The sequence below is a fragment of the Entelurus aequoreus genome, linkage group LG06 (genome assembly GCF_033978785.1).
Source record: "Entelurus aequoreus isolate RoL-2023_Sb linkage group LG06, RoL_Eaeq_v1.1, whole genome shotgun sequence".
NCBI classification, from domain to species: Eukaryota; Metazoa; Chordata; class Actinopteri; order Syngnathiformes; family Syngnathidae; genus Entelurus; species Entelurus aequoreus.
In genome coordinates this window covers 44,905,325-44,923,018 of record NC_084736.1, presented here as the reverse complement: position 1 = coordinate 44,923,018, position 17,694 = coordinate 44,905,325, and the positions used below count along the sequence as shown (strand labels likewise).

Genomic DNA, 17,694 nt, shown 5'->3' with positions numbered 1-17,694 from the left:
AAAAGTATTCTGTGGTCTGACGAGTCGCCTTTTTTTAAAATTGTTTTTGGAAACTGTGGACGTTTTGTCCTCCGGAACAAAGAGGAAAAGAACCATCGGGATTGTTCTAGGCGCAAAGTTAAAAAAACAGCATCTGTAATGGTATGGGGGTGATTAGTACCCAAGGCATGGATAACATACACATCTGTGAAGGCACCATTAATGCTGAAAGGTACATACAGGATTTGGAGCAGCATATGTTGCCATCCAAGCAACGTTATCATGGACGCCCCTGCTTATTTCAGCAAGACAAGGCCAAGCCACATTCTGCATGTGTTACAACAGTGTGGCTTCATAGTAAAAGAGTGCGGGTACTAGACTGGCCTGCCTGTAGCCTAGACCTGTGTCCCATTGAAAATGTGTGGCACATTATGAAGCCTAAAATACCACAACAGAGACCTCGGACTGTTGAACAACTTAAGCTGTACATCAAGCAAGAATGTGAAAGAATTCCACCTGAAAAGCTTCAAAAATTGGTCTCCTCAGTTCCCAAACATTTACTGGGTGTTGTTAAAAGGAAAGGCTATGTAACACAGTGGTAAAAATGCCCCTGTGCTTACTTTGTTGTGTAATGTGTTGCTGCCATTAAATTCTAAGTTAATGATTATTTGAAAAAAATGAAGTTTCTTAGTTCAAACATTAGATATCTTGTCTGTGGCCTATTCAATTGAATATAAGTTGAAAAGGATTTGCAAATAATGGTATTCTGTTTTTATTTACCATTTACACAACATGCCAAGTTCACTGGTTTTGGGTTTTATACTTATTTGACTGATGCTTGTTTTTTTATTTGATGTATAAATGTTGTGGGTTACTTGTTTTGGGGGAGAATAAAAGAACATTTGACATGTGTTTGATTGTATTTCTGGACTGTGTATGTCAAAAATCCATTAATTAAATGTTAAAAAAACATTTATTTTATTTTGTCATTTAATAAGCACGTTTCACACTGAAAATTATCAAATGTATGATTTATTCGGGTATGTTTTTTTGCTGGCTAACCGAAAGTGCTCCCATGCCTTGCAGGTCTCGATTTTTCGAGATAACATGAAACCATAATGTAATAAATTGTACATAGTTTGTACAAAATTGTATGTATGTATTTACTATTATTTAGTGTATTTATTGAATGTATTTAATGTAACTGTTACTTCAATGTGTGCAAGGATCCCATTGGGGGGCATGTCTTGCCACAACATCGGTTCCATTTTCTGTTTAATGTTGTCACACAGATGTGTTTATTTGGACTGTTGAATGTGTCGAGACTAAAAAGTAAATACTGAAGAGTCGGCACAAAAATAAACACAATTGTGATAACTTTACACTATTTGCAAAGGCAACTGGTTTTGATTATTATTTTTATGGATTTGTGGCAGACCAATAAAATGATGTGGCTGACCACATAAAATGAGTGGCGTGACACATTAAAATATGGGGACACATTAAAATGAAGTGGCAGTCTACAATAAAATTTGGCATGATGTGACGGACCACATAAAATGATGTGGCTGACCAATAAAATGATGTAGCAGTGCACAAAAAAATTATGTGGCTGACCACAAAATGAATGGTGTGTCACATTAAAATGATGTGGCAGGCCACATAAATAATGTGATGGACCACAAAATGGCGTGGAGTGACATGGCAGGCCTTGTTAGAATTATGTGGCATGCCACATTAAAAAATGGGAAGGGACAGTTTAAAATTAAGTGGCAGTCTATAATAAAATGTTGTGGTGGACCACAAAATGAGTGGCGTGACACATTAAAATGAGGTGGCAGTCTACAATAAAATGTGACAGACCACATACAATGATGTGGCTGACCAATAAAATGAATGGTGTGCCACATTTAAATATGGGAAGGGACACATTAAAATGTAGCAGTCTACAATGAAATGTGACAAACCAAATAAAATGTTGCTGGCCAATAAAATACCACATAAAAATAGAGGTATCAGTCTACAATGAAATGATACGGTGTATTACATAAAATGTGGCTACCCAATAAAAATAAATATGGCAGTCCATATTAGAATTATCAAGGGGTAGACTACAGTAAAATTATTAAGTGGCCCACAAAATGACATGGCTGACCAACAAAATGAAATTGTGAGCCAGATTTGGCCCCTGGGCTTTGAGTTTGACACCTGTGAGTAATATTTGTGTAAGTTTTTGATTGCACATATTTTCAAATACCTGCTACTAGTGATTGTTTCCATGCTATTAAAAAGTCTGCCAGATAACTCCAATCATTTTTTAAGTAAGAACATAAAAAAAATCCTTCGTTAGATTTGCTGTGTGAAATGTGCAGGAAAAAGACAAAGTGCTACAAATAACAGGTGCATTTATTAATGGTTGCAAAAGGTTATTTACATTATGTACAGTAAGACCTCTCTTCCAAGTATTCAGTGTATCAATAATCTCACTCAGCAGAAAGGCACACTGATAAATAACATTGGTCTTGCAGTGCTTCACATGGTTTCATAAATTAAAACATTTAAAAATGTACAGTATAGAGACTACAATAGCTGGCGTACATCCGCGACCTCACTTTACAAACATTCTGTAACTCGTCCCAGAGCAATCTTTTCAAGATCACCATGACCTTCAACACTGGACAAATCCCTCCCCACACGCCCCTCCACCCAGAGATTGCAGAAACCAACCATGCAGGTGTAGTTTTAAATACCCCAGACCTCAAGCCCCTCCTACTGTGCGCCGATCCATCCATCCTCCAATGAAAAGTGCTGATAAAGCGAAGGCATTGCTTGTCGCTTTGAGACATGTTGGGTCCCTGTGGTGATGTTGCAGGGCAGGACGTTACATGGGCACTCTGTGGGCACAGGACCAGGTTTTAGTGGACCAGTACAAATATAAAATCACATTACCGCTTACATTCAGGCTTCTCATAGCAGTCTTAATTAACATCGCCACACACACAGGCAAATTGTTTTCTTCTATCAGAAGAAAGTGGAAGTTGCTAAGCAAGGTTGGTTGCATGAACAAAGACACTCGCTGTCTGGTAACCGAGCAATGCAGGAAGTGATCACTGATCAGTGGGAGTGACACGCTAACAGTCAATCAGGTAACAGTATCAACTATCACGTTTGGTTGCACTATTGGTTGATTATTTTCATGGAGTGAGAAGAGTAAAAATGAATAAATTGTGGATAAAACAGGAAATGACACCTCGACAGTATGGCAGTTTTTTGGATTTTTTTATTTTTTTAACAAACAGACCATGTGGTCTATAAATGATGCAAAGCCCTCTTTCCCACCAAGACCATTACTATTATTAAGACCTTAGCCACGCTCACCCTTTAGAGCACAACTTCCTGGCACTAAACCTGCAGAAATTAGTTCTACAGTTTCTCTTTGTTTACATTTTCACACTCGGCACTATTTTGTTCAACTTTAACTATTTCTTACATTATTCCTTATTTTGAACCTTTATTTTAAGAAGTTATTAAGTGTTCAACTTTAGAATTTTGTTTACATGCTTGTGTTGACATTTCCTTTCTGCCTCGATAGCGGGTTATACAATCAGAGGAAGGTTACATTTGAAGTAAAAATGTTCACATCATAGCACTACTTAGCAGTCAGTGTGCGACTTGTGTGCTTTACTTGTCGTACTTTTGTTCCCGATGAAGTCATCGCTGGGTTTAATGCTGACTGAACGGTTTCCTTCTTTCTGCGATTACAACATTGGTTCTGTGTGCCATATCCTCATGAGAGCCAGCGTCTTCTCCAGTGGACATTTGTGTTTTAGTATAAAAGGATATTTTTTTCCTTACAAAATTGTTTTTTTTGCAAAAAGTAAAATGTCCACAACAAATGACAGCTGCTTGTCTTAATCCTCAAACGTTGGGGATGTCCCGATCAGGGTTTTACGAGACTGAGTGAAATCAGCCGATACCAATCACATGTATCAACTGTCAGTGTAAATGTATTTATGGGGAGTGCTATTGATAGTTGAACAATATTTAAACAAGTTATTCTCTTCATGACACAACAGTACACAATAAGTAAACAAAAGTAAAAACTACTGAAGTTTTTTACTTTTAGTCTACCTGTGTCAAGGGAATTATTACCTGAATTTGTAAACAAATGTTTGAGGAAAAAAATATCGATTTAATCACTCGATTATATACTGATACCACCAATTTATGTATGGGTCCGCCCTCCTCTTACATCATCATGTACTGACTGACAACAGTTATATTATCCTCTATTATTGATAGATTTATTAATTTCCTGTTAATAACTGCTTACTTCCTGCTGTAACGTGCTTTCATCCACACTTAAACTTTACTAACCACATGTTTCATGGTTTTGTTTAAAGCTGGCTTGGCGGCTAGCTTAGCTGTTAGCATGCCTGCCCTTCTCTTGCTCTCAGTGTACAACATGTGAATACTGAAATCTTTTCACAAAGTTTTAAAGAACAAAATAAACAAAATGTACTTTGACATAACATTAAATAATGTTGTGGATTCTTATGGGTCATTATTTTTGAGTGTTTAAATATAGCTTCCAGTTTTATATTTGTAAACCGTTTCAGGGCGGGGGTTTTTTATGATAAAAGGCAAACTTTTGTCACTTCCTCGGTCTCGTGTAGAATGATCACTCTGTTCTTAGAGCACAGCTGGTAGGTCACATTTGAAATATACAACTAAATATTTGCTCAGTGATGTGTTTATACAAGTAATTTCTTAATAGTGATGATAATGTCTCTTATATTCATGTTAGTATTTAAGCTAGTCGTCAACAAGCTGCGAGTAAATGAGCAGTATCATTAGTCCGTGTGTTTTGATTACAGTTTTACGATAATTTAAGTGTATTGTCGGGGGTTTTACCGCGGTTCATAATAGTTACATCCCGATAGTGTTGTCCCAATAACAATATTTTGGTATTTCGATACTTTTCTAAAAAAAAGGGGACCACAAAAAATTGCATTATTGGCTTTATTTTAACAAAAAAATCTTAGGGTACATATGTTTCTTATTGCAATTTTGTCCTTAAATAAAATAGAACATGCTGGACAACTTGTCTTTTAGTAGTGCGTAAGCAAACAAAGGCTCCTAATTAGTCTGCTGACATATGCAGTAACATATTGTGTCATTTATCGCTCTATTATTTTATCAACATTATGAAAGACAAGTGGTAGAAAATGAATTATTCTTCTACTTATTTTCTGTTTTAACATGTTCTATCTACACTTCTGTTAAAATGTAATAATCCCTTATTCTTCTGTTGTTTGATACTTTACATTAGTTATGAATGATACCACAAATTTGGGTATCTACCAATAAGTTACACAAAGTCCTCAAGTGTCCAGGGACATATTTCCTGAGTTTATAAACATAATATAATTTTTTTTTTTTTTTTTAAACGAAAGAAGATTTTGTGATGCTAAAAAAATGGATGTAATCATAGTATCGACTAGATACACTTTTATTTGATATCATTACAGTGGAGGTCAGGTGTAGATCCACCCATGGCGTTTGTTTACATTGTGATGCCGGTGAGCTACGTGTGTAGTGAAGCATGTTTAGCTATTCCTCGTCCTGCAGGGATGATACTTGTAAGAAACGTATTCATTGCCATGGAGGCGAGGATTAGTGATTTAGAAGTAGCTAAAACACTGCCGACTGCAGATGGACTTTAGCCGCTAGTTAGCCATATCGTAAAGCACCTCTTCCTGAGGGCATTTCAGTGTTATATCTTCACCTTTAGTTTTTAAGCCAAAATGCGTCCATTCTCCCTTTTCTTTCTACACAATATGTCTGCTTGCAAGTACTCCGTGTGTGTGCACTGCCAAACATGCTTCTCTGCTCGTAAAACCAGCAATGTCACGACGGCAGGGGGAGTGGGGAACTCATACTTTTTTAGGCGGTTTAGTACAGAATACGATTCATTAGAATCACGGTACTATAGTAATACCGGTATACCGTACAACCCTACATCTTGATGAAAAGTACTACAACCTACCGTTTCCTTGGTTTCACTTCCCAGCCATCGCGGCACTTGACAAAAGATATTGTTTCGCCAGGAGAGATTTCAGTCTTGGACTGGTCCTGGGCACAGAACGTGAACCTGCCATAGAAAAAAACAAACATGAGCCTGCTGACAGATTTCCGACATGACTCGTCCGTTCCCTCGTCGACGCACTTTTTCTGAGTCTCTCCGGCTTTCACGCGAATCCGTCTGATCTCCAGGACCGGCTTAGGAGGCGCCGTATTCCAGGCCAAGAAGGTCTTCTTGATGTTTTTCCAGACAGAGTTCCAGGATTCTGCATCGCCTTCCCAGCTCAGGTCGATCTTCAGCAGATCGCCGATGTCCTTCTCGGTGAACACCAGGAAGGTGTTGGTCAGGTTCAGACCCACGGCGTCGTCGTGGCTGCGCCAGGAGAAGGCATCGGATTAGGACGGGGTTATTTTTACGAGGTCCGTGTGGCCACACGCGGTACTCACACAGCCACAAAAATGTTCTCAGTGTCCTGGTGAGCTCCGAACAACTGGACGTGGAAGGTGGGGTCGGCGTTATCCGACTGCTTCCTGTTGAAGACGTGCATCTTCATCTGGTAGTGGTAGCCTTCAAAAACCACAATAATGATTACCCGAGCCATAAACGTCTTATCAAGCCTTTATGGCGGACTCACCTCCAAAGGGCGTGTCGGCGCGCGTCTTCAGGTACATCTTGCTGTTGCGCCTCTTTCGCATCCTGCGAGCGTTGTAGCCGATGTTGTTGCAGCGGTTCTTGCGGCAGCTCAGGCAGATGCCCTTCTTGAAGCGGTCCGAGTCGGTGCACTGGAAGGCGAAGCTGACGTGTTCCTTGTTCATCAGTGAGTCCACATACAGGTGCACGGCCCGCTCATGCTCGCATTTCACCACCTCCATGAAGTCTGAGGACAGAAGGAGCGCCGTCAGTCACTGACCTGAATCGGACTTCCCGTTGGGAGACTTACTTCCTGCGACCGCCAGCACGTCGCCCAGCGCACACCCGGGTTGGACTTCGCCACCGTTGGGGTAGATGTCGATGTCGCCGATGGGCTGCTGGATGCCGATGCTAACCCCGAGAGCTTCCCGGGTGTAGGTGTGAAGAACATCCACAAAGTCGGCGTCGTCAGGGGAGAGGCGCCTCTCCTCCTCCACGCCCTCGAACATCGGTCCCGCCGGGTCCAAACCTGCTCCAAAACACCACAATTAGTTGGTTCACATACGTGCTAAGAGACCCTAAGTGGAATTTTTATTTCTATTTATTTATTTTTATTTTTCTTAAATGTACCGGTGATTCTCCCCAGTGACCCTCGAACATGCGTTCCGGCGTAGCCCGCTACGTGCGCACCTAGGCTGTAGCCGATCAGGTGCACCTTCTCCAGAGACAGACCAAGCTCATCCTGGGGGAAAAAAAAACAAAAAACACGTCAGCACCCGCACACAGAACCCATTCCGGTTCTTGGCCAGCCTGGCTAACTTGGACCAGCAGCTCCACTATACGCCACCTCTACCATCCGGCTCATTAAAAAATAGTGCTTCTTAACCATAGGGCCGCAAAAAATATGTTTCTCAGCTGTAATACAGTTTTCCACCACTTGTGGCAGTAGACAATATCAAACTGAAGAAGTCTGGAGCTAAAGTCAGAAATGTTTCTCAAGTGCAAAAAATATGACTAAATTGGTGGAGTTGTTTTTTAATTTGCACTTTAATTTTATTGACTGTTGAAGAAACAAATTAGATTTACTTTTTCAAATGTTCTTGCAATCAGACCATTTTTTCAGTATATTAGATGGAATTTGTACCTACTATACCGAAAATTTGGACTTATTACAAAAAAATTGTTAAAAGTATATGAATAAGAAGACAATGAACCTTTTTGAGAAAAATAAATTACATTTTTTTAGAAATTAATTTAAATGTTATTTTATTTATTTTTGCACAGGATCGAAACCGAGAGTTATATTACTAATTCAGTGTTAAGATTTGATCCTCTGTAGTGAAAGAGTTGGGCCCCCAAAAAGGTTAAACCCTGAAATATAGCACCTCGCTCCTCCTATGGCAGGGATAGTACACTAAATTGTTTTGGGGGCCACATTTCCAGAAAGTTCAGGACCGGGACTTCTCCTTTCCCTATAAAGAACAAGGGGGTGAACAAGGGGGTGGGTCAAATGCAAAGGACACATTTCACTACACCTAGTGTGTGTGTGACAATCATTGGTACTTTAACTTTAGTCCTTTTTTATATATTCTGGGGAACCAGCGTCCAAGTATTTGCTGCAAAAATGTTTTGCGTCCCAAGTTTTGAACGGAATTTGGAGGGGCTAGTCTAGGCCAGGAGTGTCAAACTCATTTTCATTGAGGGCCACATGGCAGTTATGAGAGGGCCGTTTATAACCGTGAATAATATAATTACAACTTTTTATGAATTTGATATTACTTTTTTTTTTATGTACACTAAAATAATCTGTAGATTTTACAGTAAAAACCTTACAATTCCATTGCCATTTTTTCTTTTTACCGTAAATGTAATTTTTCACGGCATATAAATGGAAAAACAGTACCACAGTTTTTACAGTGTATTTAAAAAGGTCAAAACTATACGACCGTTGTTTTTATTAACTATTTAAATCAAATAATTTACTAATTTAAAAATAATGTATTTTTGTTGTTTTTATTAACAATTAAATGTTGGCGACAGCCATCAGTTTTTACCGAAAAAAATGTTTTTTTACAGTACACAACTTGCTTTATTCATTTAATTTAAAATCATGACTCAAGGCGATATTTACTTACTGTGATTTTAACAAAAAGATGTTTGGAATGTAATATTAGATCAAGTTTTTAAAAAGATCAATGTATTTTTTCGGTCAAAATAGAAAGTTGAATACGTTTAGTAAGGTAGAGATGCAAAATAATTCTTATTCTTTCGCAGGCCACATCAAATGATGCGAAGGGCCAGATCTGGCCCCTAGGCACAGAGTTTGACACGTGTTGTCTAGAGCAGGGGTGCCCATTACACTGATCGCAAGCTACCGGTCGATGGCGGAGGATGTGTCAGTCGATCGCCAGCCAGGCATTAAAAAAAGTAGACTTAAAAATTAGCGATCATCAATCTTCACCAAGACGTCACTTGATTGACATTCACGGTACCAATGGTCTTTTGAGATCAATATTAAGAAAAAATTACCGACAGGAAGGCGAGAAACACTTATTTCAACAAACTCTCAAGCCGTACCTGCCGTCAAAACTCGAAAGACAGACTGCACAGTTCCGGTCTTCACAATAAAAGCGTTGCTTCATCCTGCGTGCGCTAACAAAATAAAAGTCTCAGAAAGCTAGTGCACAAAAGCTAGCAAGCTACAGAGTTTGCCGCCAATGTATTTCTTGTAGAGTGTATAAAAAGGATTGTGGAAGCTGGACAAATAAGATGCCAAAAACCAACCACTTACATGTGGAATTGGACCAAAAGGAGGACTTTTTTTTTCTCCTCCATTTGAAAATGTGGATGTTATCACCACTACTGTCTGATTCCAATCAATGCAAGTAATCAGAATCAGGTAATACACCGACTTATTATTCTTGTCTTCATGAAAAAAGGAATCTGTGGTAAACATGCTTGTATTATCATTAAACACCTTTAACTTGTTAACAAAAATGTTTCATAAATAAATATAAATTATATATTTGAATGATGTAGATCCCTTCGACACAGGATCACCTGTTGGCAACTGGAAGTGTCCATAAATATATGACCAGGTGTTTTATTGTATTTGTGACCTTCTTGGAGGAACTACTGGATGGATAGATTAGACCAGGGGTCGGCAACCCGCGGCTCCGGAGCCGCATGCGGCTCTTTGACCACTCTGATGCGGCTCAGCACTCTGATGCGGCTCAGCTGCATACCTGCCGACCCTCCCGATTTTCCCAGGAGACTTACGGATCTCAGTGCATCTCCTAGAAATCTCCCGGGGCAAATATTCTACAATTTTCACCCTAACAACTAAATTAAGGGCTTGCTCTAATGGTAGCACTGCATTTATCCTATATTACCAGCACAGCATTTATTGTCCTCATTGGCCATCACAATCAGCGTGCCAGCTCGGCCACATGTTGTACGACGATTTTACTTGCACATGTAGAAAACAGCAAGGCATACTTGTTCAACAGCCCTAGCTACCACCAAACCCCCCCACACATCAACCCCCCCCTCCCTCCGTGCGTCGGTTGAGGTGGGCGGGGTTTGGTGGTAGCGGGGGGGTGTAATGTAGACCGGAAGAGTTAGGGCTGCATGGGATTCTGGGTATTTGTTGTGTTGTGTTTATGTTGTGTTACGGTGTGGATGTTCTCCAGAAATGTGTGTGTCATTCTTTTTTGGTGTGGGTTCACAGTGTGGCGCATATTTGTAGCGCAACAGTGTTAAAGTTGTTTTATACGGACATCGTCAGTGTATGCTGTGTGGCTGTTGAACAAGTATGCCTTGCTGTCGCTTACGTTTGCACGCCAAAGCTGCATTCTACATGTGGCCAAACGGGTGCACTGTTTGAGCAGGCTGTAGAGGGCGCTAAAAGCAGTGCCATCACGCCCTGGAATTCGGGTGTCTCCCGGAAAAATTGTGGGGGTTGTCAAGTATGACGCTTTCATGCGCCATTCATATAAAACTCGCGGGCCGCACTATAATTACAATTTCATAATAAGGAGTGGGCCGGCCCCTGTCTGAGACCCCTGGTTAAAACATAGCAAAAAAAGCTTTGTATGCAGTTTTATTTCATTTTAAATTTTCAAGAGAGTTTGTGGCTCCCATTGTTTTCTTAAATTTGTGAAACTTGTCAAAATGGCTCTTTGAGTGGTAAAGGTTGCCGACCCCTGGATTAGAGCAAGTGTGGTTGGTGCTTCCGCCAAAATAAACACTCAAAACTGCTATACCTACTTTAGTTATCTTTAAAAAGGTCAAATTGATCCTTTACAGAGTATTCTAAAAAACATTCTGCCCACCTTCTCAACTAATTCAAACTATTCCACTTTCAAGAGGTTTGGCTCATTCATTCAAAATGTTTCAAACGTCCACATTTCCCAAGCGATTTAAACCCTGTCACCATCTAAACATTCCACTTATTCAGGACTTTCAGGTTTCCCCATTTGTCCATGACACTTATTCTATTTTAAAGTATTATGACTTTCACATCAAACCGTTCCAAAGTCAATTATTAGCACACTAACATTAGCATGCTCACCATTCAGCTTTTTTTTTTTTTTTTAATTGGTACATATGCCTCAGACAACTATTTTAGCATGCTACTTTATTTTTTTGCTGGTATACACCTCACCATACTTTGTCACTTGACCCTTTCCAGCTAGCGTGTTAGCGGTTAGAATTTCAGTTCGGCTTTTCAGCATTCACACGCAATTACTTAGGAAGTTGCATTTCCTCGTGAATAGATATTAAGATTAAAGATTAAAGTACCAATGATTGTCACACACACACACACACACTAGATGTGGTGAAATTTGTCCTCTGCATTTGACCCATCCCCTTGGGGAGCAGTGGGCAGCAGCGGCGCCGCGCCCGGGAATCATTTTGGTGATTTAACCCCCAACTCCAACCCTTGATGCTGAGTGCCAAGCAGGGAGGGAAACGGGTCCCATTTTTATAGTCTTTGGTATGACTCGGCTGGGATTTGAACTCCAACCTACCGATCTCAGGGCGGACACTCTAACCACTAGGCCATTTTTTTAGTTCATCAAGTGAGTAAACAGTCTAGAGGGTAATCAAAAATGTTTTAGGATATTTTTTGGGCTAGTTGGACAGCATTATTTTTTTTTTTTAATATAGCCATTTTTTTGGAACACCTCAGAAAAACTTAAGCACACATTTTGCTCAAGTGATCCGTCCAAAAGGAGTGGGAAGAAACAGAGCTAGTCTGGTCCCACCCCTGTGCCATAAGCAGCAAAAATAAATAACCAACTATCCATCATATAAACTTATTCAACACATAATTTATTATTATATAATACAATAATGATAAAGTAATCATTCTAGTCATTTTTATATTAAAAAAAAAGAAATGTAATAATTTAGCTATTTATTAAATATTTCATAAAATTAAAGGCCTGATGAAATGAATTTTTATTATTTTATTTAAACGGGGATAGCAGATCCATTCTATGTGTCATACTTGATCATTTCGCGATATTGCCATATTTTTGCTGAAAGGATTTAGTAGAGAACATCGACGATAAAGCTCGCAACTTTTGGTCGCTGATAAAAAAAGCCTTGCCTGTACCGGAAGTAGCGTGACGTCACAGGCTGAAGGGCTCCTCACATTTCCCCATTGTTTACAATGCAGCGAGAGCGATTCGGACCGAGAAAGCGACAATTACCCCATTAATTTGAGCCAGGATGAAAGATTCATGGATGAGGAAAGTGAGAGTGAAGGATTAGAGTGCAGGACGCATCTTTTTTCGCTCTGACCGTAACTTAGGTACAAGCTGGCTCATTGGATTCCACACTATCTCCTTTTTCTATTGTGGATCACGGATTTGTATTTTAAACCACCTCGGATACTATATCCTCTTGAAAATGAGTGTCGAGAACGCGAAATGGACATTCACAGTGACTTATCTCCACGACAATACATCGGTGAAGCACTTTAGCTACGGAGCTAACGTGATAGCATCGTGCTTAAATGCAGATCGAAACAAAAGAAATAAACCCCTGACTGGAAGGATAGACAGAAAATCAACAATACTATTAAACCATGGACCTGTAAATACACGGTTAATGCTTTCCAGCTTGGCGAAGCTTAACAATGCTGTTGCTAACGATGCCATTGAAGCTAACTTAGCAACTGGACCTCACAGAGCTATGATAAAAACATTAGCGCTCCACCTACGCCAGCCAGCCCTAATCTGCTCATCAACACCCGTGCTCCCCTGCGTTCCAGCGATTGACGAAGGACTTCACCCGATCATCCGTGCGGTCGGCGGCCAGCGTCGGCTAGCGCGTCTGCTATCCGAGTCATGTGTTGCTACAGCCAGCCGCTAATACACCGATCCCACCTACAACTTTCTTCTTTGCAGTCTTCATTGTTTATTAAACAAATTGCAAAAAATTCACCAACACAAAATGTCCAGAATACTGTGGAATTTTGAGATGAAAACAGAGCTTTTTTGTATTGGATTCAATGGTGTCCAAATACTTCCGTTTAAATACTGACGTCACGCGCATACGTCATAATACATAGACGTTTTCAACCGGAAGTTTAGCGGGAAATTTAAAATTACAATGTTAAGATTTCATCATTGATATATAAACTATCAGACTGCGTGCAAATGGAGCCTATTTTTAATTGTCACATTTTCCTTGGCTTTTTTGAGTCACACGCATCGGTTATGTACTTTTTCCCACAAAATGATGGCCATTATTAAGCTGAACTAAACTTTGTATGAGGCGTTCAGGGCCCTTCCAACGCATTCACTTTCAGATCCAGTCTTTTTGCCTGCGGTTTAACTCGGGGGGCGTTTAAGGAACTCAGGAAGGGTGAGCACGTACGTGAAGCCAGTCGATCATGGTGGCGATGTCCTGGCCTACAGCGTGCGTGTGGTTGACGGCATCGGGGTACAACTGCTGTGCCATGGATATCCAATCCACCACGACCACGTTGGCCTCACTTTCTCGCTGCATGACGGCAGACACCAGCTTCTGCATCCAGCTTTCAAAGATGCCGCTCATCTGCACACACACACAAACAGTTGACACGTGTACGACACATTCCAAACACCTTGCGGTTGTAACAATCTCTTCTTCATTTACCGTCCAGCCGTGGATGATGAAGATGGTTTTGGCTGTGGCATTGAAGCCACAGTCCTGCAGACACTCCTTATTGCCAGCCTGCAGGTAGCAGCCCTCCTGGTCCAGATCTAAACCCTTCCTCATGTTATATTTAACGGTGACGTCCAGCAGGGCCTCCTCGCTTGCAAACTCATCCGATCCTCCAGCTCCACCTGAGCGGAAGCCCCAGAGATGTTGAAATATTTGCACTTAACGTACTTTAAGTTATACTTCAAATACAAAGTGCTACAAAGCTTCTGCACTTTTAACACACACACACACACACGCACGCACGCAACTTTCCGACAAATGCTCTACACGCCGTTATTAAACCCGGGAATTGGATTGACAAGCTGTTATATATAAATAAAAAAACACCCAAATGTAATTTTTTTTAAAAAAGGTGTGAAGTCAAATCATTGACCGATTCAAAAAACATTCAAAAACATCTAATTCATGAACACAAAATGTTGAGCATTATATCACAGGTGCACACCCCGTGATAGGTAAGGGTCCCCGTGATGCGTGAACCATGGAAAAATTCACTGAGTGATAGGGCGCTTCATATGAAAGGCTTATTAATTTTGTACAAAACATGCATCAACTTAAACTTAGTTTGTTTAATAAAAATAATAAGTATGGTCTCATGAGATTTAAAAGTGAAAACAATTGTGTAATGACATTTTACTGCATTTGTTTTATTTTAGTACAAAAAAATGCATCAAATTTTAGTACACAACATGAATAAAGTTAAACTCAAACTTGTTTGAAAAAGTACAAGAATGGTCTCACGTGACAAAAAACAGTGAGGTGGATTATATTTATATAGCGCTTTTCTCTAGTGACTCAAAGCGCGTTACATAGTGAAACCCATTATCTAAGTTACATTTAAACCAGTGTGGGTGGCACTCCGATAAGGTGTGTAAAGTATCTTGCCCAAGGACAATACCGCAGTAACTAAGATGGCGGAAGCGGGGATCGAACCTGGAACCTTCGAGTTGCTGGCACGGCCGCTCTACCAACCAAGCCATGCAGGGAGAAATACTGAGTCAGAACCTGCGGAAAAATATTCTGTACATTGCGTGTTGTACAAGCTTTCGCCACTTTTTGGTGCTGTGGACGTACTAGCAAACTCAGAAAACGGCCTACGCAACTAAAAATTCAGATGAAAACTATTTGTTGAATACAAAAGATTAATGGCCGTTAGCGGGAAAGATCAATGGAATTAACCACACAGTTTAAGCCGCAGTGTTCAATGCATCGGAATAAAGTAGTAAAAACATTTGTAATGGGGTGGTGAGCGCTGCATATGAAATTTTACTAAAAAAAAATTTACATTTTAGTACAAAACATGCATTAAATTGAATTCAAGTTTCAAAGAGTATAAAAATAGTCTCATGTGAAAAAAAATTGTAAGGGGTAAGGGTCTCAATATTAAGGGTACAAAAAAATAATAAAAATCACATGTTAGCCAGGTGCAGCACTGTTTGCCAACTATCATGTCTTCCAAATCCTTTTTTACCCCCCACATGAAAGTTAAGGCAGTTCTTGGAGTTCCCACAGCTGCATAATTATATATCATCTTATTTGTGCCCTGCAGCACTCAAATGACACAGAAGAAGCTGCGGTGCAAGCAAATAGGAGCAGGATATTTATCATTTATCATTTATATTATTTTAACTAAGAAAGCATGTCTAATTTACACAAAGATATGCAAATGCTTTTGTTCAGGACAATGTGCTGCGTTTGAGGACATTGCGTAAAGGGAACACAATTGAACAGGTGAACTCGACGACCCTTGGAGTGAATTAACGAGCCATTCTTTAATTAAAATGATTTCAGCTGCGCTCAAACGGGCATTTTAAAGCCAATATTGCACGTCAAACGCAGAGTGTGTGTGTGTGTGTGTGTGTCACTTCACTGCCCTACCAAAAAAGGACGTCGCTTTTCTCAAACATATCAATGCCCACGCGCGCCGTTTATAATCAACTAATGGAAGACATGTAGCGAAGGAGCCATTTCGTAGCGGAAACGACATAAATGGAGGAAGGAGTGAACAAAAGAAAGACAATAAAAGCACGTCTCTTACCTGTGAAGCTGGTTTGTCCGAGCGTAAATGCAGCAGAACACAACAGCGGCAGAAGCAGCGTCCACATAAGATTCATTTCAGGGGAATAACGTGTTTAAAAGCTGTTTTTTTCCTCGGTGCTGTGTGTGTATATATATAATAAGAACAAAAAAAGGAGCACAATGAAGGAAGCCGGCCGGCAGCAGTGCGTCTTGGTCGGTGCGCCCTGCAGGTTGGTGCGCGTCGCTTTGCAAGAATGTGCGAACTTGCGTCAAGGAGCTCATTAGAGTTTTTAAATAGTTTTCCTTCCAGTCATCTGATCATCGGCTGATCTGTCGCAAACCTGATTGGTCAAACCCCCGTTGTTTACGTTGGGAGGGCGTGGCCTGGCTGTAAAATCGTAGTAAAGGCTTTTCGTGGTATGTGTGTCATTAAGACGCCGTAAAAAAACGTGCCGCGATACGATGAAGGCCATATGGTTTATTATCTACTTTGCTCAAAGTGTGAATGAACATTTGGAGATAAACGGAAGTGTATCTCCACTTTGTGCGTCGTAAAAAGGGGCTGATATGGAAGTGAACAAGGGGGGAGGGTCCCATTCAAAGCATGCACCCTTCCCTCCTCCCCATCGTCCCCTTTTCTAAGCCCCGTGCTCTTTAACCAACCGGGTTATTTCACTTTCAATGGACCAGGCGCTACAATGTTGTTGTTGCACTTCTTGTATGGTGGTGCTCGCCAAACTGCGGCCCGTGGGCCATATGCAGCCCGCATCAACATTTTTAAAGGCCCGCCGCACATTCTAAAAGTGAAATGTGTTGGTGCTCAAAACCAGGGAGGAACAATATAAGTCAATACCGATAAAGACGACTCCCTGTTTCTTAATAACTAATTGATTTTACTGTCCATCCATTTTCTACCGCGTGTCCCTTTTGAGGTTGCGGGGGGTGCTGGAGCCTATATCTCACCTGCATTTGGACGGAAGGCGGGGTACACCCTGGACAAGTCGCCACCTCATCACAGGGCCAACACAGATAGACAGACAACATTCACACACTAGGGCCAATTTAGTGTTGCCAATCAATCTATCCCCAGGTGCATGTTTTTGGAGGTGGGAGGAAGCCGGAGTACCCGGAGGGAACTCACACAGTCACGGGGAGAACATGCAAACTCCACACAGAAAGATCACGAGCTCAGAACTACTCAGGACCTTCGTAGTGTGAGGCACATGCACTAACCCCTGTACCACTGTGCTGCCTTGATTTTACTAGCTGAGATAGGCTCCAGCGCCCCCTGTGACCCCGAAGGGAATAAGCGGTAGAAAATGGATGGATGGATGGATGGATGAATTTAAATGTAGTTTGTGCACACTTTTATTTGCTTTTGGGGGCAGCTTCTTTAGCAGCAGGCATCTACAGTACAGGACACACCTTCTCATTCAATGCCTTTTCTTTATTTTCAAGACTATTTACATTGTAAATTGTCACTGAAGGCATCAAAAATATGAATGAAAACATGTGGAGTTGTGTACTTAACAAGAAAAAGTGTAATGACTGAAAACATGACTTGTATTCTAGTTTCTTAAAAATAGCCACCCTTTGCTCTGATTACTGCTTTGCACATTCTTGTCATTCTCTCGATGAGCTTCAAGAGGTAGTCACCTGAAATGGTTTTCACTTCACAGGTGTCATAGTTTTGATGCCTTCAGTAACAATCTACAATGTAAAAATAGTCATGAAAATAAAGAAAACGCATTGAAATGAGA

General features: G+C 40.6%; 1 protein-coding gene across 1 annotated transcript; it reads right to left on the bottom strand.

Annotated features, from left to right (window-relative positions):
• Positions 1-2,367: 2,367 nt before the first annotated feature.
• Positions 2,368-16,283, bottom strand: lipg (lipase, endothelial). The gene is made up of 10 exons (XM_062050778.1): positions 15,954-16,283; positions 13,847-14,037; positions 13,586-13,765; positions 7,325-7,436; positions 7,005-7,223; positions 6,699-6,941; positions 6,511-6,631; positions 6,209-6,436; positions 6,029-6,133; positions 2,368-2,873 (listed from the first exon to the last, which is right to left on the bottom strand). The coding sequence occupies exons 1-10, from the start codon at positions 16,027-16,029 to the stop codon at positions 2,861-2,863; spliced, it is 1,488 nt and encodes a 495-aa protein (XP_061906762.1). The 5' UTR covers positions 16,030-16,283; the 3' UTR covers positions 2,368-2,860.
• Positions 16,284-17,694: the final 1,411 nt, after the last annotated feature.